This window comes from Orbicella franksi, chromosome 3 (assembly GCF_964199315.1).
Source record: "Orbicella franksi chromosome 3, jaOrbFran1.1, whole genome shotgun sequence".
NCBI lineage: Eukaryota > Metazoa > Cnidaria > Anthozoa > Scleractinia > Merulinidae > Orbicella > Orbicella franksi.
In genome coordinates this window covers 31,544,706-31,565,266 of record NC_138147.1, presented here as the reverse complement: position 1 = coordinate 31,565,266, position 20,561 = coordinate 31,544,706, and the positions used below count along the sequence as shown (strand labels likewise).

General features: G+C 38.3%; 6 protein-coding genes across 6 annotated transcripts in view; 3 read left to right on the top strand and 3 right to left on the bottom strand.

The window, feature by feature from the left end:
• Positions 1-674: 674 nt before the first annotated feature.
• On the bottom strand, positions 675-2,208 carry LOC145482032 (transmembrane protein 177-like). The gene has a single exon (XM_081460612.1). It carries the CDS (start codon positions 2,201-2,203, stop codon positions 1,160-1,162), a length of 1,044 nt encoding a protein of 347 aa, XP_081316738.1. The 5' UTR covers positions 2,204-2,208; the 3' UTR covers positions 675-1,159.
• Positions 2,209-3,379: 1,171 nt separating this feature from the next.
• Positions 3,380-5,708, bottom strand: LOC145482035 (transmembrane protein 177-like). Its single transcript, XM_081460615.1, has 2 exons — positions 4,765-5,708; positions 3,380-3,458 (listed from the first exon to the last, which is right to left on the bottom strand). Exons 1-2 carry the CDS (start codon positions 5,639-5,641, stop codon positions 3,418-3,420), a joined length of 918 nt encoding a protein of 305 aa, XP_081316741.1. The 5' UTR covers positions 5,642-5,708; the 3' UTR covers positions 3,380-3,417.
• Positions 5,709-5,826: 118 nt separating this feature from the next.
• Positions 5,827-8,505, top strand: LOC145482030 (uncharacterized). Its single transcript, XM_081460610.1, has 2 exons — positions 5,827-5,918; positions 6,317-8,505. The coding sequence occupies exons 1-2, from the start codon at positions 5,857-5,859 to the stop codon at positions 7,671-7,673; spliced, it is 1,419 nt and encodes a 472-aa protein (XP_081316736.1). The 5' UTR covers positions 5,827-5,856; the 3' UTR covers positions 7,674-8,505.
• Positions 8,506-8,629: 124 nt separating this feature from the next.
• LOC145482031 (uncharacterized) lies at positions 8,630-10,030 on the top strand. The gene has a single exon (XM_081460611.1). The coding sequence runs from the start codon at positions 8,771-8,773 to the stop codon at positions 10,025-10,027; it is 1,257 nt and encodes a 418-aa protein (XP_081316737.1). The 5' UTR covers positions 8,630-8,770; the 3' UTR covers positions 10,028-10,030.
• Positions 10,031-10,233: 203 nt separating this feature from the next.
• Positions 10,234-11,569, bottom strand: LOC145482036 (uncharacterized). Its single transcript, XM_081460616.1, has one exon. It carries the CDS (start codon positions 11,567-11,569, stop codon positions 10,820-10,822), a length of 750 nt encoding a protein of 249 aa, XP_081316742.1. The 3' UTR covers positions 10,234-10,819.
• A 47-nt stretch (positions 11,570-11,616) lies between these two features.
• Positions 11,617-20,561, top strand: part of LOC145482029 (GMP synthase [glutamine-hydrolyzing]-like) — a 12,602-nt gene continuing 3,657 nt past the window's right edge. Inside the window, exons 1-17 of the mRNA XM_081460609.1 lie at positions 11,617-11,757; positions 14,191-14,282; positions 14,569-14,683; positions 14,937-15,034; positions 15,152-15,255; positions 15,630-15,730; positions 16,012-16,104; positions 16,241-16,294; positions 16,571-16,682; positions 17,181-17,332; positions 17,455-17,515; positions 17,893-18,005; positions 18,144-18,249; positions 18,677-18,792; positions 19,163-19,404; positions 19,811-19,941; positions 20,230-20,402. Coding sequence (XP_081316735.1) covers positions 11,617-11,757; positions 14,191-14,282; positions 14,569-14,683; positions 14,937-15,034; positions 15,152-15,255; positions 15,630-15,730; positions 16,012-16,104; positions 16,241-16,294; positions 16,571-16,682; positions 17,181-17,332; positions 17,455-17,515; positions 17,893-18,005; positions 18,144-18,249; positions 18,677-18,792; positions 19,163-19,404; positions 19,811-19,941; positions 20,230-20,402 — 2,004 coding nt within the window. The remainder of the gene's footprint in view (positions 11,758-14,190; positions 14,283-14,568; positions 14,684-14,936; positions 15,035-15,151; positions 15,256-15,629; positions 15,731-16,011; positions 16,105-16,240; positions 16,295-16,570; positions 16,683-17,180; positions 17,333-17,454; positions 17,516-17,892; positions 18,006-18,143; positions 18,250-18,676; positions 18,793-19,162; positions 19,405-19,810; positions 19,942-20,229; positions 20,403-20,561) is intronic.

Here is a 20,561-nt window from a genome sequence, read left to right as displayed (position 1 = left end):
GTCTAATTGTTTTAGTATCACCCAACTAGTCGGACAGAAAAGGTAATAATAAAGTTAGCAAATGCAAGTTGAAGAAATAGTTATTTGGGAATAAAACAAAAGAAAGTGCCAAGCTTGATTGCGCCAATTTCGCTACTCGAGGACTATTACTAATAGTCCTCTAGTAGCGTAGCCAATTAAAATGCAGGATTTGCATTAGTCCACTAGTTGGGTGATACTAATTCTGGGTTATTGTGGGACAGTAAATTGCAGACTGCAGACTGCAGGCTTTTTAAGTGTATATTGTAATATTTCTGTTATTGAGTGATTACCATAAACAAGATTGTTTGGGCTACTCACAGTGAAAGTCTACACATTATCACCTTGGTAAGACTGAATGTCACTTGCTCTCAATAATAGAAATGGTAACCTGATTGAGTTAAAAATTCTACAGTCTGCAGTCTGCATTTTACCCCTGGTCTGCAGTCTGCATTTTACCCCTGGCCTGCAGTCTACATTGTGCAGTCTGTACTTTACACTGACCACTTGCAGTAAACTTGTTTGGTAATCAAAAGACCCTGAAAAAACTGACGACAATAAATTCAAATCTCTACCACTATCATGGCTAACAGTAAATGCCCCAATTTTCATTTATTTCTAATCCCACATTTGCTCTTGATTGCATTATGACTAAAATTTATTTATTTATTTATTTATTGTACTTTCACTTCAGTCAGTATTCACCATCACTTTTCATTCTTCTCAAAATAATTGCCCTTCCTCTTTAGCTTTTCCTCCTGTAAGCATGATCATTCATCTGTAATCAGGTGATCAAGTTTGACTACTGATTTGGATCACACCATCACATGGGCTGTAAGTATTCATGCTGTGGAAAAGGCATTGTTTCCACTGCAGAATGCTGTCTACCAAATGCAGAATGCCAATCTCCAAATGCACCGTTTGCTGGTCATTAGTCCCACTCATGTTTGCTTGCGGTTAGCATTATAGCTATTATGTAACTTTAAAGGACAGCATTATAGTGTATTTGGCCCTTTTCAACAAACAGACGCTAACCACACACAAACACGAGTGTAACTTAATGCAAGCAAACAGTGCCTTGGGCGTTCTGCAAAATACCCTGGCAAAATACTCTGCCAATCATTATTCATTGGTAACAATACTAATTTGCAGTATTGCTGTTTTCTGGCTCTTCTATCAAACTTGAATCTGACAGAGTGTCAAAGATGGTTTTCACTTTGTGTAGCCTCTCAGTCAACTGTGGATGTCTGGATATTGCTGTGCGTTGCAGGTCATTTCCTTCCTCTGAGTAAATCTGTTTTCCTCGTTCTCCAAGCAGTGCACGTTGGATGACGTTTCGTTTCAGTGTTGTTGTACACCAATCTACACCACCTTTTGCCATGTGTGGATCACACTTAGCAGAAATTTCATCAGCATTGAATTCAGCAAGATGAGTCAACTTTCGCTCAACAATTCTGTAAGCTTGATAATTCAATCCAAAGATGCAAAGTTTCAGTAGAGCATCCAACACAACATGCACTTTGAAAATTCTTCCCGTACATTTTGCAACTCTGTATGTCAAGTACAGCCATAATGGTGGGACACACGTGAAAAACAGCTTGAAATTTAAATGCTGATCAATATGAGCCAGCTCATGGCCAATAGTGAAAGCGATCATTTCCTGAGTTGGAATAAAACTTTCAGTCACAGTCACACCAACTTCTGAATCCCAGCTCACATCTCTGCCAAATCTAAGTCCCGAATTTTCAACATCCTTTTTAGTTTGATATAGATACCACCTTGGCAACCCAATAACGGCACCACCCGGAAGTATATTTGAACCGGCCGACACTGCATAGAAATGCCGATTGACAAACAAGCTCACTTTGTCTGCGTTCTTCAAACCAAATTTCACGGCCACCTCGGTAAATTGTTCACGACAGCGATCAGGAACTTCGACTAAGGTTCCGCTTTCGTCTTTGAGACCATTAAAGTCTTTGCAAATTTGCGGAAACAATTCGCCTGAGGCCCTGACGAGGAACAGCCCTCCTATCCCAAGACGAACGAAACCCCGAATTATCCTTTCGAAAGCGGCCATCTTGGATTTGGAAAAATAGCGGAGACCTGGAAACGAGATAAGGTCCCTGTCCAAAATGACTGTATGTTGAGGCCAAAATGTCATCAAACGTGTTTGTTCATGTTTCATTGCACCTTTCCCTCATTCCACTTCAGTGCGTACGAACAATAGTACCAGGGTGAGGTTGTGGGGTACAATTTCCTACATTTGCTGTATTTTTGTCAACCCTGACCTCAATTCGGCACCACTGGCTTTGGAAAGGTCTATGCTGAAATATGCAGGATAGAATAACATTGAACAAATGAGAAACCAGTGTCAGAGATGTCAACAACCTAAAAGAAATAACGTCATACCAGGAGGTCATCCCACGTCTTAATTTCAATATGTCATAACTATTTTAGTGTGGCTGTGATGCTTTGGGGGAATAAAATAAAAGAAATCATACTGCCGTCAAGAAGTGAACCAATAATTTGCATAATCTGTATTTATGGCCAAAGTCTGTGGACCAAATATCAAATTTTGCCTATTTTGTGTGAAGGCACTCTCTTGATGTTTGAAAAAAGCTAACAAAATAGAAGGAGGAGATCTGGAAATTTTCAGATTAACTCAGTAAACATCTAGCCTGGAATGTCAGTTAACTCCTGCCCTTTTCAGCCTGATCCTCAGGCAATTAGGTTGAGGGCAGGAGATGAATAACAATTCAGGATAAGTAAATGTTCTAAATTACCCACAAAAGTATCCTAAATGTGACAGTGGAGTGAAACAAAATACATTTTCTCTGTATTTAAGGAGTAAATCGAGAGATCTGGTTTGGAACCAGGAGAGTTGGTATGATACAAAGCGTGATTGATAATATTTGAAAAGAAAATATTCAAGAGTCAGCAATAACAGAATTTTATCAGAATTTTATTTCACGCCCATCAAGCAAACACAATACCTTTATTTGCACAAAACTATTAAACTGGAGAAGTCAAAATTTTATAGGCAAAATTGTTTAGCAAATGTACTATTCTTCTTCTGAATGTAAGAGACATTTGAAAAAACCTTTCAACTGAGGATATTTAACTGATGCTCTTGCACACCTTAACTAGTACAACATGGAAAACCACCATATTGCACTGGATGAAAATTAGATTTCTCAATCAAGATAATCTCTTTTTTCTGCTATTAAATAAGTTATTTTTGGCAGAAGAAAAATGTATTGTTGACTATTGCCGCCCTTTCCAAGATAAAGATGTTGACTCACAAGCTATTGAAAAAAATCAATCTATCGAAGGAAAAAAGAATTCAAGGATGGTTATTCATGGAAGACTGCTGGAAAGGACAATTCATGAGTCCAGCCACTATGACATTGCAGTTTCCCCATCATGAAGGACTCTATTTCCTGCAAAGGAATTAAAAGAAAAACAAAATTGAGCACAAAGATCACCAATACATGATGCTACCTCATATACCATTATTTGCAACTTACAACCACAGTTTAACATCTACAAAAAATGTCACTATTTCCCCTTTGCAAAAAAGGATGATTGATCTGTGTAACATTGGCAGCAGATCTATAATGGTGATATGCACAGTTTCCCTATGGTTTCTTGGTTGTGAATCTGGAGCACACTGACTCCAAGTTAAGTAAATTGTCAGTACATGATTCTCACATTGAATCTGCAAAGTTAGTCAGAGGGTATGGGTTAGGCATAGAGAGACAAATCTGTTTATGCAGGCAAATGTCTAGAGATGCCAAGTATGACATATTTTTAGCCCACCTTCATTCCACACTCTTGCCTTTTCAATTGAGAAAGGACCTATCTCTATTAACACCCCTCTCCCTAAACATGTCTCAATCTGTTATTGGGGTATGAAGGTGGTTGTCAAAGTCAATTTCCATCTCATAAATATGTGACTGCATGTTTTTAAATAGACTATTGTTTTGTATTTCCTAGAAAGTTACAGCTGGACCTCCTGTAAGCAGACACCCATGCACGAGGTGTAAAAATGTGTCTACGCATGTAGTGAGCACAGTTGTCCATACATAGGCTATCAGGGGTTTCACTGAGGGCCAGGCACTGGGAAAATTGACCGGCTGTGAGGACAATTTTGTCCACCTGGTTTGACCATTTAGAGGAACTTTTTTCATAAAAAGAACTTACATTAAAAAAAGTTTTGCCCACCTGTTAAATATGGTTGTCCTCCCGCTGAAAACATTAATGAAACGCCTACAGGGGGCTGCATGCTCCATAACACATAGAAGCACCATATTTAAGAAATAGAAAACATGTACTGTGTTTCTATCAAGTTATAGAAACACAAGTGGAAGTATGGGAGAATGAGAAATGCTGTGCGAACAGGAGCCGCCGGCAAATGTTTCCACAGCTTTTTCGAGTTTGCCCAAACTTTCATGAGTGTTTCTATAACTTGATAGAAACACAGAGAACGTGTTTTCTATTTCGTTTAGAAAACACCGCAAAAACAGCTTGTTTACTTGGATCATCAAAATGTAAATTCGCTTTGCTCGCACCATCATAACGTCAACAGCTCATGCTACTCCTACGTTTCCATTGAAATATAGAAACACGATTTTTAAACAATCAGCCTGCGTATTTTCTTAGGACTGTTTTCTAATTCATAATGTGTTTCTGTGTGTGCCTATGGGAGAATTGTATTAGCACCAATGCAACCGCACTAACATGCACCTTTCATTGTTTTGTCTACTATCACTTCCAGTTTCCTCAGTCTGTCCAATAGCTTTGGATGAGTGTAGCCTTGGCCTGATGATTGCACTCTAGAAGTACCTCTCTCATGTATGTATCTCATAAAAGAGTTAAACCTCATTGTCTTCAACATCCAATCCACACCACCGACAGCCATGTCTGGGTCAATTCTCGCAGACATTTCGTCTGCTTTGAATTCTTGATAATGGTTAAGATAACGCTGTGCTCTCCAGTAACAAAAATAACTGGTCAAACAAAACCCGACTTTTAAAATGCCATCCACAATGACTGGAGCTTTAGGTACCAGTCTTCTAGTTCTGCTTGCTACTTCAAATGTTATATACAGCCATGAAGGTGCTAAAAAGACTTGAGAGGCCAAATCAATCCTCTTGATGTGACTCAGTTCATGGCCTATAAGGAATGCTATACTATCATCCGACAAAAGTAGTGTGTCTTTGAATTTACTGCCTATCTTGCCTCGTAAGTAGAAAGGGACTTCTCCGTCTTTATGTCGGACTTGCTGGAATCTTGCAATGTCTTCCTCTTGTTTGAAAAAGAAAGTCAAAGGAACTCCTATGACGGCGCCATTTGGAAGCCACGTGGCTCCAGCTGACATGGGAAAGAGAGATTTGCAGACGAAGAAGGCGATTTTCTCTTGATTATCGTTAATTCCAAGTTTAGGAGCTATTCTTGCGAGTTGCTCCTTACATCTTGCAGGGACTTCTACCTCGGTACTGCCAACTTTCAGTTCCATCACTCTTTTAACGTACTCATGTGGAAAAACATGTGGTACTGCCTTCAAACAAAACAAAGTTCCCGCTGTCACGCCAACAGCAACTCGAAGAAAAATAGAAGACATTTTCGAAGAACAGACGCAAATTGCGGCAAAGAAAATGGCGGAGTTTTACCGTTTGATCCGATAGGCAATGGGAACGAGATTAGAGCCCAATCTAACTCCGATACTTCCGGCCGAGTTCACCGCAAATTTAATTAGGAGAAAATTCAATTTGAAGGAATTGAATTTGATTGTGTTTTTGATGTTATCGCCTTACGTGGCGTGAAGCAATTTTTATCATGTTTCTGACAGTGATATGCACATTTGTTGCTGCTCCATTGTTGATTGCCATTATTTATTGGTAAGTATTCATCAGAGTCTTTGTTCAGCATGATTGCCACTCTAATCTTAAGGGCTGCTCTGTTAGTGGTGTGTGAGGGAGGGCAAAATATCTGAGGGGCGAAAAATTTGCAGTACTTCAGTTTTCAATTTTTTTATTGAATGTCTGGGAGTTGGAAGAACAGGATATGGGAAGTGGGAGAGAGAATACAAAAAAGGAGGCAATATTCCTGGAGCACTCCCCTTCTTAAGGTTTCAAAATCAGTGGCAGATCTAGGGGAGGGGCCCGGGGGGGTAAAAAAAGGAGAAATCACAGAAGGAAGAAAAGCTGGCAAGGCAAGCAAAACAAACAGAAAGCTAATGATCTTCAAAGAATCCTATTAAAAATCCCTTTATCATATATCACATATATATCTTCAGGCTTGTACAGAATGGAAAACCTTGGGACATGGCAAGTTTCTTTCAAACACCTCCTTTACAACTTGAACTGGCACTAAGGCAGTATGATGACTTCTTAGTCCTTATTCTCTTCCATCATCAAACAATCTTAAGTGCTGTCAAGTGTTTTGGTGAAGACACTGAAAGTGTGCTTATTGGAAGTGCATTTGAAGGTTGCTTTCTTCCAAAGAATTTCAACAATGGCAAAGGGTATGGAGTTGAATTTGACTTCTTTGTTCGTCTACCAACATCCATGGCTCGGGAGTCCCCAGGAGCTCTTCAGTATATGCCGCTTGATGAACAACCGCATCAAGTGCTTGTGAAGCTTTCAAGCCCATCAACCTTAGAGTCCGAGTACATTGGTATTAAAAACACAGTGCCAAATTTAAGTGATAGCTTTCTAAAAAAGTGTGAAGATGGATTTTATCTGAAGAGAAACTTTATGGAAGCCATGGAGGAGAAAATCCAGAATTCTCTGAAGAAGGTTCTTGTGCAAAAGCCAGGTGGTATGGAAATGGTGTCTAGGTGTGATGCAGAAAAAAACAGTGAAGGACTTCAGGCATCCATTGATGTGTCATTTTTCAAGCCTATCACTGAACACTTGGGTATGTTGCCACTAGATCCCGACTCATGGTCAGGAGATGCAATGACAAATGCTCAAATGCTGTGGGTTAATCTTACAAACTGGAGTTCACCATCTTGGCCCTCCAGGATTTTCAAAGTTCATCTTGTTTTGGAATGTGACTGGCCTGCTGATGCCAAGATGAACTGGCTCCAAAGACAACGATACTGGCCAAGTGAGAAAACTGTACAGGATGTTGCAGAAGCCCCTTGCTATCTTCATCCTCTGTGGGATGAGGAAGAACCAATAGACGAGAGTGCAATGACATTTCAAATGACCTTTGGGCTGGCAGAATATTTACTTTTCATGGAAACTGGACCAAAAGAGAGGCAATGTATAGTAGTTCTAAAAGCTATCAAGGAAAAGTATTTTCACAAATCTCAAATCTTGTCCTCTTTTGTAATCAAGATGGTATTTTTCTGGCATTTAGAATCAACTCCTTTATCCGAGAGACAAGATATGGGTAGAGGAGAACTGCTTGTTTGCCTGCTGGACAAACTTGTTAGTTTCTTGAATGACAACAATTTGCCTCACTTTTTTCTCCCAATTGTTAATCTGCTGCAGCGTTTTCATCCAGATGACATTAGTAGTACTTGTAGACAGGTGAAAAAAGTAAAAAGAAACATGTTGGCTTATCTTCCCTCTGAGTTGTTTCAAGTTAAATGCTCAAAAACAATTGATGATGATTTTGTTCAAACAGTGCTGCAGTTTGTTTAAAAGTAATGAAAGTTGTTATAATTTATAGCACTTACAATTTACAGGAAACAATAAAATATTCATCAATAGCTGTTCTGTAATTTGCTTTCTAATAACTGAATGTGTAAAAGAAGATATGTGGTAATATAAAATACAGTAACTATAATTTTCTTAGCTCCAATGATGACTGTAAATAAACCACACAATTTTCTCTATTGTTTGTCACTTAGTGTTTCTTTTGTACTCCACCTCAAAATAAGATGCTATTTTTACATGATGTAGAAAAATTAAGTACTTAAAACATGCTTGATTTCCTATTTTTATCCCTTTACGTTTTAATAATATTTTACACATTACTTTCATGAAAACTGCCAACAAATGGGTCAACATTCAGTTATACCTTAAAGTCACTGCAGTTTTGTCACAGTTTTTGTTATCAATTGCAGTCAGGTGCACAGAAGGCAATGATGCATCCACTTTTGCAAATATGCAATAATATTATAATAATTTCTGTTGCACAGTTTCACACATGGTTTGATATTCTGCAGACTACAAAAAGGGCCCTCCTTTGCCTTAATTTGTCAAAAACTATTGATGTGAAAATAAGTAGAGGAATAACAGTACTTCTTACCTGACAAGCTAATGGAAAAGGGAGTCTACCTGCAGTCCAGATATTGAGGTTCAGGCATTAACATATTACTAATAATTTTTAGAACCATTGCAATAAGCTGTACACTGGGGTGATTTTCTGCACCTTTTTGTCAGTGACAAAAATCAGTGAGCATCATCAGGTTCCACACAAGCTAAAAAGATTGTTTTAAATAATTAATATATTCTTCAATTTACACCAACCAACATTTTATTATCCTAACATATGCAGATTTTGTTAATACCAATAATTAAAATTATTAATTATTTATAAATATTGATAAAGATCATAAATCTTGTTTATAATATAATTTATTATAATTTATTATAATATATAATGATAACTGCCTTTTTTTGATGAGCTCACTAGCATTTGAATATTTTTCAGGCTTTTCAACCAACAAAGGACATCAAAATGTCTACAGCTGGAGAAGGCTCTGTTCAAATATGACAACTTCCTGCTGCTGAACATGGCTCAACACAAGTTAATCTTTGATGCAATAAAGGTTCAGCGGATATTGAACCAACTCCACAGATGTGTTCTCCCAGTGGGAAGCATGTTTGAAGGCTGTCACATAGCTGAGTGCCCAAGTGATGGACACATATCACAGGAAATGGATTTCATGCTTATTTTGCCAGATGTCACTGCGAGTGAAAGAGATACTGAAGCATTACAGTTTGCTTCTATAGAAGGTCCAAATCCAGGGTATGTGAATCTGAAAGTGCTGGATGCTTCACAGATCACATTACAGGACATCCCAGTGTTGGAGGAACTACTTGACCCACTGGCGATGCTCTATGAAATTCATAATGAAGAAGTGTTCCTTTCGCATAAATTTGTCAGGATGTTTGAGCGACGAGTAGAGTATGCAGTGTCACATGTGATGGGAACAAAATTTACAAGCTCCAGAGGTCTTGAGCTTGGAATGAAGAGGAAAAATGTCCATGATTTTTATCCAGTTATGACCATTTTCTTTAAAGAGCCCATTCACTGTCTCATTTGGCCTGATTCCACAGCATGGCCTGATTCTGCATTAGGAGCACTCTTTGACACACTGTCAGTCATCCAGGGTTCACAAAGTACAACTGCTTGGCAGAATCAAATTATAGACATAGCACCTGCCATACTGTGTGATGGTCCAACAGAAATCAAAGCTGCATGGCTCCTAAGAAAAAGATATTGGCCTAATCAAAAGCTTGTAGAGAAGATCTCAAGTCTTCAATGCTACTTGCTGGCAAAGCCACATCCATTCACCACAAACAAGCTGTTAGAGTGGCGATTCAGCTTCAGTTCTGCAGAACTGCTCCTCAGTTCTGCCATTAAACCATGGCAGAAGCAAAGTTTAATGGTACTTAAAGCACTGCGAAGAAAATACTTGCAAGAACCAAAAGTTGTTGCCTCTTATCATATGAAAACTGTTCTTTTTTGGGTGCTAGAGTCAATGCCTGATCAAACACAAGAATCTTGCTCTCGAGGTACCTTGTTAGAAAGGCTTCTTGATGAACTAATATCCTGTTTGAACACCAAACATTTACCTCACTTTTTTATCCCAGAAAATAATATGTTTCGCCATTATGAAGACAAAGATCTCCTTACAGTCCAGTCCAGAGTCCAAGATATGCGAGAAAATTTGTTGCTATATCTGACAGAAGACTTGTTTACAACTGCTGTAACCGAGGAAAGAGAAGAAAAAGAATTTGAACAAACTTATTGGGGAATTATATAATATTGTTCTTATGCAATATAGACACAAATCATACACTTAAAACAAAATTTAAGTTACAGAAAATGACAATTTGTATCAGACAAGCAAAGTTTTGAGCCTGGAAACTAGTTCTATTTTCTTGAATATTTTGTATTTAGGAATGGGGGGAAGCATTACAAAATTATACCCCAAACTGCAATCTTTATGTGTAGTGTTAACAACCACTTATTAAGTATGTTTATGTCCATGGTTATTGTGCATCATTATTGTGCATCATTATTGCGCAAGTTACTCTTGCCACAGTGTCTCGCCATGTCATGGACTAATAAATAAGTAAAGAGCTTTACCTGCAATATGGTTGGTGGTGCCCCTTTCTCTTTTGCACCAAAAAAACTTGAATGTGATAAGTTATTGAAAAATCTTTGATGTCTTAACGTACCAGTCAAGCAAACTATAAAGACTAAATGCATATCTGAACAGTGATGAGCTACATGTATGAAAAAGTGGGAAAGAGAAAATCCTCATGGGTGATGAGGAGAGATGGAGTGGGGTGGGGTGGGGGGCAGAGGGGTAGGAGTGTCTGACCTAAACAATGTTCAGATGATGTTAAGCAAAGAAGATGTCGACTTGTGAGTGCCTGTTACCAGACTAATGATTGCATGAAGGAGTCAATAAAGTCATCTTGCCATACTGGTATGACAATTTTCAGAGTTCTTGCAAGTAAGTGCTTGCACAAAGTTTGCATAATTATCTCTGTAAAGTCTTCAATCCAGATTGACCTTAAGTGACACTGGTAACCCCATGTTGTCCAAGTCATGAGAAAGAAATGGAATGTCCCAAACTTGACAAGAAATCCTTCAGTTGAGGACTAGACGCTGTCGCCGTCGACTTTTGTCTTTCGTCTGATAACAAAATATCTTTGAGCTTGGCTGTGCGACTTCTTCTCCTTGCTTTCGCTGACTTTGACAACAAAGGAGTGGTATCTTGTGTTGTGTTAAGGTTTTGTTTCGCTGCAGAAGACGGTCGCGAGCGTTTAGTCGGAGTTGCTTGATCACGTGTTCTGCCAGGGTAGAAGGATTGTCTTCCACAATTCTTGCAAAATACTCCGACATGGTTTAAATTGCGAGGTAGTTTTAATGCTTGCTTCTTGTTCAAATGTTTACTAGAATTGTCCTCGTTATTGCCCGTTTTCTTGTTCTTTTGCCTTCGTCGTTTTGGCTGCACCCTCACACGACAGTTGTCACCTTTAAATATAACACCACAATGCCGACAATATTTCATCCAAAATTCCTTTGCCACACCATTCATTCCGTCATCTGTTGAAAGAACTTCGTTCACGTAAAATCGTGACAATTCCGGATTCTCCTCCGCGCATTGTAAGGCCAAACTCCATAAATGCTTCAAACGCGCTCTGTCGGGCGCCATATTGTTTCTTTCCTTTGACCGGAGAAGCCTGAATACGAGATATGTGCCGTCAAAGAGCTGGGCCGAAGATAGTCGGAATTGAACTCGTTGTCTTTCGGAACTTCCGAGGGCGTACCGCTGACCAATGAGTATGCGCATGAGATTCTGTTTCAAATTCGCGCAAACCGCGGGAAGTGAAGTGGAAAATGGCGGCGAACCTTAGCAAAGTTGCTGGAATGGGTTCGTGTATCAACGGTCACGTAATGCAAAACGATAGCGCTATGTCGGAAGAACAAATGGGACAGGAAAAAGTGGCTATTTTAGATGCTGGAGCACAATATGGAAAGGTGAGATGAATCTGCTGTTTTGTTTAAATGTAAAAAAAAACAAGTGTATCGATCAGTCGGCTCATGTGGTTCTGTAAGCTTACGTGTACTCGTGTCGATTTCAGAAGCTTTTATAAAGGTCTCCTTCTAGAGTTTGGAAAGCTTGATACAGTGGGTTTGTGTTCTTTATGAAATGAAATCAGAAAAGAAAATCAGATCATAAACTGTGGCCATAAATTTCGGTTTTGAAGTTGAACTTGATCATTAAATGCACATGTCTGACAGGGCAGTCATAGTCGTTGATTGAAGGTTTTTACAACGTGTAGCTAATACAAGCTTGTAGATCGTTTTAATCTGTGAAAACGTGATACAAATAATTAAAATATCAAACAATCGATGCATTAAGGATGCAAAAGCTGGTTCTCTTTTGAAAGGTACACTATGCTTGTCCAGACGTGGCAAAGTATCAAGTTTATCAATTTCCATGTCAAGTCCCGTCCTTATACATTAATTCTTTTAAGCTGTTTTGGCCGATTCGTATATCAAATTAGTCATTTGATCTTTTGAATATGTCGCTGTGGGTTTGGAGGGAAGCTGACTTTTTCTTAGAGGGTAAAGAAAAATTGGGTTTTCCTTATGAGGGTGCATGCATGATACATCTGCAGTTTGCATTTTTGTTCTTCTAGGGGGTAATTTTTTTTGGTACTGCAAAGAAAAGAAACTAAAAAACTGTCAGCAATTCTTGTATTTTTTTAGCATTCCATTTAAATAAGTGATATAATTAACATGAGGTAACCATGCAATAGATGACTGATGTTGTGCATGCATATCTTTTCATCAAGACGAGATCTGACAAAACTGATATACTACAAAGAAATGAAAAATATACTACGACTGTCATATTTGTCATATGCTTTTTTATGTTAGTGTCAAAATCCCAATATTCAAACACCTTCAAAGAAGTATCATCAGTCATTTGATGCTCATAAGTACAAAGCTGCTTTGTAAATATACTGTACAAAAGACCAGTTTCATAAGGTACACAGCTATACATGTCTGTTGTACATAGTTTACATCTTTACTCATTTTTCAGTAAGGATGCTCAAACCATAAACATTGGACATTTTTTGTACGTGTTTTTCAGTGATTTAGAATTAAGGCTCTTCATGTTATGTCCACGATTATTATCCTTCAAATATTTCCGCTTGCACGCAATTAGACTGAACGGATCTTGGGAATGAATATTCCTCTGCTAATACTGGGGAATATGCAAGTGATATTTCCCAATTTTCAAAACCGTGTGTTGCAAAAAAATATTTGAAGGATAATAAACACAATAGCCTCCATTTGGCACAGAAATATGTTCAGATATTTGTCTGCAGACATCATCTGTTCCTCAAAGCTCACAGTTTTCCTCAAGCTACGCTCATGGAAAACTGTTCGTTTCTCTGAACAGATAATGTTCGTGGAGAAATATCAGAGCATATTTCCATGCCAAATGGAGGCTGTTGTTTATTTAGCATTTTTACACTGTAACAATGTACAATGTACAATGTTAAAATGCTAAATGCTCTTGTTGATATGAAGAGCCTTCATTCCATAGTCAATAAAAATGTGTAGTTCCAGAAAATATCCATACCTCCCCCACAGAAGGGAATTTTCTTAAGTCCCCCTCCCACCCCTCTGGAAATTCTGATTGAGCTTCATACTTATCTTTAAATTTTTTTGGTCTTACAGAACCTCCCACCCGCCAGGAAATTCCAATCCCTTCTGTGGGGGGAGGCTGGATATTTTCTGGAACTGAACAATTAAGATGGTACAAAAAATGTCGGTTGTTCACGGTTTGAGTGTCCTTGCTGTAATAAGATCAGTAAGAGAGATGTCAAAAGAAAAGCAGCAACTTTTGTTTGATTATAAACTGCAACCTGCAGATCTTCTGAAAATTTTACATGACATGGTTTACAGTTCAGTCAGCGAAGGTGCATTCCCCCCCCCCCTCCCCTTCCTTCTCTCCTAACAGAGCCTCAGTTATGGTACAAAAGTAATAGAGTATATATAAGGTTTATAATGTTAGTTAATATAAAGGTAAAGATACAGTCTGCATATGAGCCAAGTGGCCCATCGGGCCGTAGCTTATCCTGGTTTCTGTAGTACAAAAAAACTAGGAGTATTTCTACTCCCCCCTGGATGGGATGCTAATCCATCACAGGGTTACCCCCAGCATTAAGCTCACCAGCACCCATTTATACACCTGGGTGAGGAGAAGCACTGTGAGAGTAAAGTGTCCTGCCCAAGAACCCAACGCAATGTCCCTGGCCAGGACTCGAACCCAGACCATTCGATCTGGAGACAAGTGCAATAACCATGAGGCCACTGCGCCTCTTAATATTTATTTCTGGGTGTGTTTTCTTTCACGAGGAAACTTATCCAATACTCATTACAACTTTCTCCCAGGTCATAGATCGAAGAGTACGAGAGCTGTGCGTGGAAACCGAAATACTTCCTTTAGATACATCTATATATACTATACGAGAGAGGGGCTTTAGGTAAGACTAAACTGTTATTGAGAAATTCCAAATTACTCTACTGTACTTTTGAATCCAGCTTTTGATTGAGAAAATATGGTATTTTTAATGATAAACTATGGAAATATTAATCAAATTCTTCAAATATATGAAAATTACTTTAATTATGGCAATGGTTACTCTTCTATAACTACAAAAACACAGAATTATTGCAAAGTTTAGTGTAATATGGTATTAATAATTATCATTATAATTTTGTTGATTGTTTTATTTTTGTGTTTTTGGTATCTTTCCGTCATCAAATCAGGGCCATCATTATATCTGGGGGTCCAAGTAGTGTGTATGCAGAGGATGCTCCTAAGTATGATCCTGCTATTTTTACCAGTGGAATTCCAGTTTTAGGAATATGTTATGGAATGCAGGTATTATCAATCACCTTGGATCTATAATATCCGACTAAACGTCAATCGAAAATGATTTAAAAGCTTAGGCCAATCGTGTTAACTGTTCCAAATTCGAGGTTAAATAATTATGACAAAAGATAAACTTAATTTTGTGTTGTGTACATGAACTGAATCCAGGCATTAATTTAGAATATTTGACATTGAGCAAATTATGCAATGATGGATAAGAAATAATTTTTTGTCACATTTTTTTTTGTGTCTGAAAATAAAGATGTTAAATAAAGAGTTTGGTGGAACTGTGATGAAGAAAGATATCAGAGAAGATGGACAATTCAAGGTTACCGTGGAAACATCATCAGCACTGTTCAGGTTTGTATTACCAATTCAAATCTCTGGTAATCTATTAAATATACATTATGACAGAAAATGATGTAAACTTAAGCCAGTCATTGATTATTATAAATATTTCTTGTTTGGGTATTTTAGAGGATTACAGTCTGAGCAAGAGGTGTTGTTGACACATGGAGATTCTATTGACCGAGTTGCTAGTAACTTGAAAATTATTGCCAAGTCTGGTGACCTTGTTGCAGGTACAATAATGCTAATTTTAATTCACACAAATGTTTATTCAGTAAATTTAAAGAATTTTGATATTATGATGTGTAACTCGTAGTTTCTCTTATATGTTGTTATGAGTATTATTAATAAGGAATATTAAATGTAGAAATGACATCAACTCGGAAAAAAATCCAAAGTTCTAGATGGGACTTGAACTCACAGCCCTCTGTGATCTAAGCACTGAGCTACTGGGGACTCTATGGTGAGCAAGGGTGAAATATCTCCAGCAGCTCAGTGGTTAGTGTGTCTGGCTAGATCTCGGAGTATTGTGGGTTCAAATCCCATCTGGAACTCTGACTGTTTTTGCGAGTTGATGTCAAATGTTGTTATGTTCTGCTTTTTACAGGTATTGAGGATGAATCACGCAAGTTATTTGGAGTGCAGTTTCACCCAGAAGTAGATCTAACGGAGAATGGTGTAACAATGTTGAAAAATTTTCTTTATGGGGTAAACACAAACTGTTTACAAATAGGATTAATTGCTACATTAAATTGCTTAATACAGAGTGTCCTTTTCCCAGAAAATAATGTTCATATTTTTATTATGAAATTTAGCCCTGGGTTTAATTGTTAATTAATTATTTTATTCTTGTCAAAAATTTCCTGGTCCTCTAAACAATGTAAGGTGTCAAGTCATTTTCTGGGCTTTCAAGTTTGAAGAGAAGTAATTCTGTGTGTATTGGATTTAATAAAGAAATAAATAAATGTGTTTTTTTTTTCCATCACCAGGTTGTGGGATGTTGTGGAACATATACTGTTGAGAGCAGATTAGATACATGTATTCAACAACTTAGAAGCAAAGTTGGCAACATGAATGTATTAGTAAGTGCAAGTCTCAACTACATATGAAAGAGACTTTGTGTCAACATATTAATGTTAAGGCCTTACATGGATGTGGAAGATCAAGATTCATTTAAACAAGGGAGACAGTTTTTAACATTGCTGAAATTCATTTCAGGTGTTAGTCAGTGGGGGAGTGGATTCAACAGTTTGTGCTGCTCTGCTTCACAAGGTAAATTACTGTATGCATGTGCAGGTTCTGCTAGGAGCACTTGATAATCTGCACTTGTCGTAAGTTGACCATGAGGCCTTTGCCAAGTTACAAGCCAGAGAGCTGTGATTTCTGTTACTTAAGATAAACCCAAAAGAAGGAATTTGGCCATGTGCTGAGTTCTCAATAGTGTTGCAAAAAAATAGATGCTGAAATTGTTATATTTCTGTTGGCTATCATGGTTAAAGCATGGCTCTCCACCAATCATAGTGGTCTTAGAATCTTGTTTATTTTCAGGCCCTTCCTCATGAACAAGTTGTGGCTGTGCATGTTGATAATGGGTTCATGAGAAAGAGTGAAAGTCGAGAAGTGGAGGAGTCTCTCAAAAGATTAGGACTTAGATTGAAAGGTAACTGGGGGTGATCATTACTTTATGAACACCAGGCAATGTCACAGAAACATTGCTGTGCTTTTGTGTTGCCTTACATCCATGGACATATCATTTGAACACATAAATTAAACAAAGATTGGTTTCCCAAACTGTGGTAATGTGTGATCTTATGCAACACCATATTTTGAGGTTAATTAGTTGGAAGTTGAAATAGTGAGAACAAGAGGCTAAATACATATATCAAACAAAATGGTGGGAACTTCATTCAAAAGATCAGAGGGTGCAATAGTTCACATGGTGCTTATGTTACGGGAAGTGTATTCGAATTACGTAATTTCACAGAAGTATAGGCCCTCCTCATTTTTATTCTCTGAATGGCATCCAAGTGTAAAAGTCACACTGCTAAATTTTCCTATTCTGAATATTTTAGAAGACAGCCAAAATAGAAAATGTTATAATCTAATCAACTGATGTCACCCCAAACTTAGACTTTCTACATTTTTGTTTCATCAACAGTTGTAAATGCTGCATTACGGTTTTACAACAGTACGACTGTAATATCTGGTAGAAAAGACCAATCAGCTGTGAAGAAACAAGTCACTAAAACCTTAAATGTGACAGCTGACCCTGAAGAAAAGAGAAGGATTATAGGAGACACTTTCATCAAGGTCAGATTTGTATGATGTGGCAATTATTTTCTGTTCTTGTTTTCGTAGCCAGTAATTGGATTCTATTAAAATATATGTAGGAAAGTTTTAAATTAATATTTGTGTTGTGCATGTGATTGCAGGTTGCTAACGAAGTTTGCAAGGAGTTGCATCTTGATGAGAGCAACACATACCTGGCACAAGGTACTAAGCTTTTATGAACTCACCAGAAATGATCCGTTCAACTGACCTGGTGATCACCAGAAGTGCCACTGTCATTTCATTTCCTGTCATCACATCACATCACGTAATGTCACGTCACATCACATCATGTCATATCACATTACATCACCTCATATTATATCATTTCATATAAAAGCAGGCTATGTTATGTCATAGGTTATGTTGCCATGTCATATCACATATTTTTGTTATGTTGAGTTATCTGTTATACTGTGTCATGTCATGTTTTGCTGTGATGCTGTGAAAGGGCTTTATTTCAGGGTATCAAATAATTTTTACTTGATCCTTAAGCTGTTTTAATTATTGTTGTTTTCTGATGATATTTTATTCATTTGTAGGCACCCTTCGACCTGATCTAATTGAAAGCGCTTCATCATTAGCAAGCAACAAGGCAGAGGCCATCAAGACACACCACAATGACACTGATTTTGTGCGAGCTTTAAGAGCACAAGTGAGGATCACAATAGTCAACATATTTGCAGATACACGAATATTTGCAGTATTTGTCCATCTGATGTGTTGTTGGTGTAGATATATTTAATGTCTGTTGCCTACGCCTGTAATTTTTACATTTTTTTTATTTCTCAAGGGAAGAGTTATTGAACCATTAGCAGATTTTCACAAAGATGAAGTCAGAGCTCTTGGAAAAGAACTGGGTTTACCAGCAGACATTGTTCACAGACATCCATTCCCTGGTAGGTTTCTTTCATAGTTATACTCTAGATATTTATTGGTTCATGTTTTACTGGAAGTGTTTATCAACTGGGCAAGGAACTGATAACCAATGTGTCGGCAAGATTACTGCTTGTATACACTGCATCAAAAAATTCACAATTGTTTCAATTTGCAAATGGTGGTGCATTGGCTTAGTCATTAGTGCACAGGACTCCAGAGTGAGTGGTCTGGGTTCTACCCCAAGCTAGGATTGTTATGTTGTGTTCTTGGGAAGGATACTTACTGGAGAACAACTGTACAAAATGTGTTTTAAGGTTTTTTTTTGGGGGGGGGGGGGGTGAGTGGGTGTGGACTAACCTGGGAGAGCAATCCTTGACCATCCTAGTCTCTTCATGCCACGGGAACCGGAAATATTGTACACATGACAGCAAACTGTTTTGGCCACAGGTCCCGGTCTTGCTATTCGCATCATTTGTGGCGATGAGCCTTATCAAGGAAGTGATTTTGCTGAGACAAATATCATTCTTGGACAGATCGTGGACTTTGTTACTGCGGTTAAAAAAGTAAGTTATTTGGCTGAAATTTATCTGTTTCTCGGTAAATAAGTTAACGAAGTGCGGACGTGGTTTAGGAGGAGGGGGACAGTTTTAAATGCAAACGTTATTTATCTCATAATCAAAGGACAACATAAGAGATGTTTCGAAAAAAAGCAATTTCTTGTTGTTGTCACAAACCATCTTAGCAGTTGTACATGTATAAATTGGTAATCTTGCACATGCTAACAGGAAAGAAAAATTCTGTCACACTTGAAGAGAGGTCCTTTGCAATCGCTGTTCGTGGCTTTTTTTCATGAACTTCAAAGAAAAACCAGGAATTTGCTAACTTGAATTTACAGTTTAAATATAACACTGCATCTCTTTGTTCACTGTGTAGCCACATTCGCTGTTCAGTCGAGTCAAACTCAGTACAACAGACGACGACAGAGAAACTCTGCAACAGATAACATCAAAATACAAAATTGGCGCCACTCTCCTTCCAATCAAGTCAGTGGGTGTCCAGGGAGACGGACGGACATACAGTTATGTTGTCGCTCTATCAAGTAACGATTCACCCGACTGGAAATCGCTTATGTTTCTCGCGAAACTGATTCCCAAAGTGTGTCATAACATCAACAGGTAACAACACCTTCTGTTAAAATCAGCATTTTGGGGGGATATCCAATGTTTCCAGTGTTCGTTCCGACCCCATGTATGCTTCTAAACCAACCATTACACAGGAAGGTTTTGGTCGCCTAGTTAGTTTTTAGAAAACGCCGTATGAAGGAATGTTGATATGGAGAAACGGTTTTCTTGGTAGAAAAGTCATCCTCCATATATGAGCGCACGGTAAAAGACGGGTCAGGTGGATAGTAACTAACTCTCCTGCGAGGGCCATATTCTTACACATAAACAGACACTACAAGCTGCAAGGGTTACGGGAGCGCGTATGAGGCCGTCATTAATTATCTGATGGGGCTCCCAAACGGAAGGGACCTAATCTGTATAAGCACTGTAATCATATTGGTGTTTCTTGTTCTTTCAGAGTTTGCTACACGTTCGGTAAGAGAATCAAGTTCCAGATACAAGATATCACTCCCACGTTTTTGTCACATGGAGTAATAAGCACTTTGAGACAGGCAGATCACGTGGCGTACTCTGTTATTCACAAACACGGTAAGACAATGCTGATATGGAGTAAGCGTACGGGCCACTATCTGAAAAAAATCGACGCCCTACCACCCCCTGCTTCGTCAATTTCTTTTGCTCTCGCTCCAGTTGTGGGCGCGGCCAGAGTGTGGAGAAAACTCTTCGTGTGGGGACGGTTTCCGTAGGCTACTATCTGACATTTTGAAGTTATTTGGTTAGTAAAATTTTGTGTTTATCAGGGAAAAGTCAGGGAATTTTGAAAATTAATGTCTGTGGTAACCACGTTAACATTGTATCATACTGTTTTTGCTTCAGGTGTAGTGGCCAAACTCAGCCAGATGCCCATTGTTTTAATACCAATCCACTTCGACCGAGATCCTATTGACCACATTCCATCGTGCCAGCGGTCAGTTGTGATCAGAACGTTTATCACCAGTGACTTCATGACTGGAATTCCTGCTACACCGGGAAAACAAATACCTATCGAGGTAAAGTGCTGTTAAATCTTAATGAGTGTTTTACGTGTCTGTAATTTAGTCCAAACACTATCGAGTGGTGTCAGGTCTTTCTTAGCCTTTAGTGGTTTTCTGAGAAATTTAAAATGGCTTTGGTTTCGCTCGCTCGTGCACTTTTTTCCCGCGTTTGGT

Coding starts and splice junctions, on each gene's coding strand:
- LOC145482036 (XM_081460616.1), bottom strand. CDS start 11,569: ATGCGCATACTCATTGGTCAGCGGTACGCCCTCGGAAGTTCCGAAAGA.
- LOC145482030 (XM_081460610.1), top strand. CDS start 5,857: ATGTTTCTGACAGTGATATGCACATTTGTTGCTGCTCCATTGTTGATT. Junction 5,919..6,316: donor TTGATTGCCATTATTTATTG/GTAAGTATTCAT, acceptor ATATATCTTCAG/GCTTGTACAGAATGGAAAAC.
- LOC145482031 (XM_081460611.1), top strand. CDS start 8,771: ATGGCTCAACACAAGTTAATCTTTGATGCAATAAAGGTTCAGCGGATA.
- LOC145482032 (XM_081460612.1), bottom strand. CDS start 2,203: ATGAAACATGAACAAACACGTTTGATGACATTTTGGCCTCAACATACA.
- LOC145482035 (XM_081460615.1), bottom strand. CDS start 5,641: ATGTCTTCTATTTTTCTTCGAGTTGCTGTTGGCGTGACAGCGGGAACT. Junction 3,459..4,764: donor AGTAGACAAAACAATGAAAG/GTGCATGTTAGT, acceptor ATTCCTTTGCAG/GAAATAGAGTCCTTCATGAT.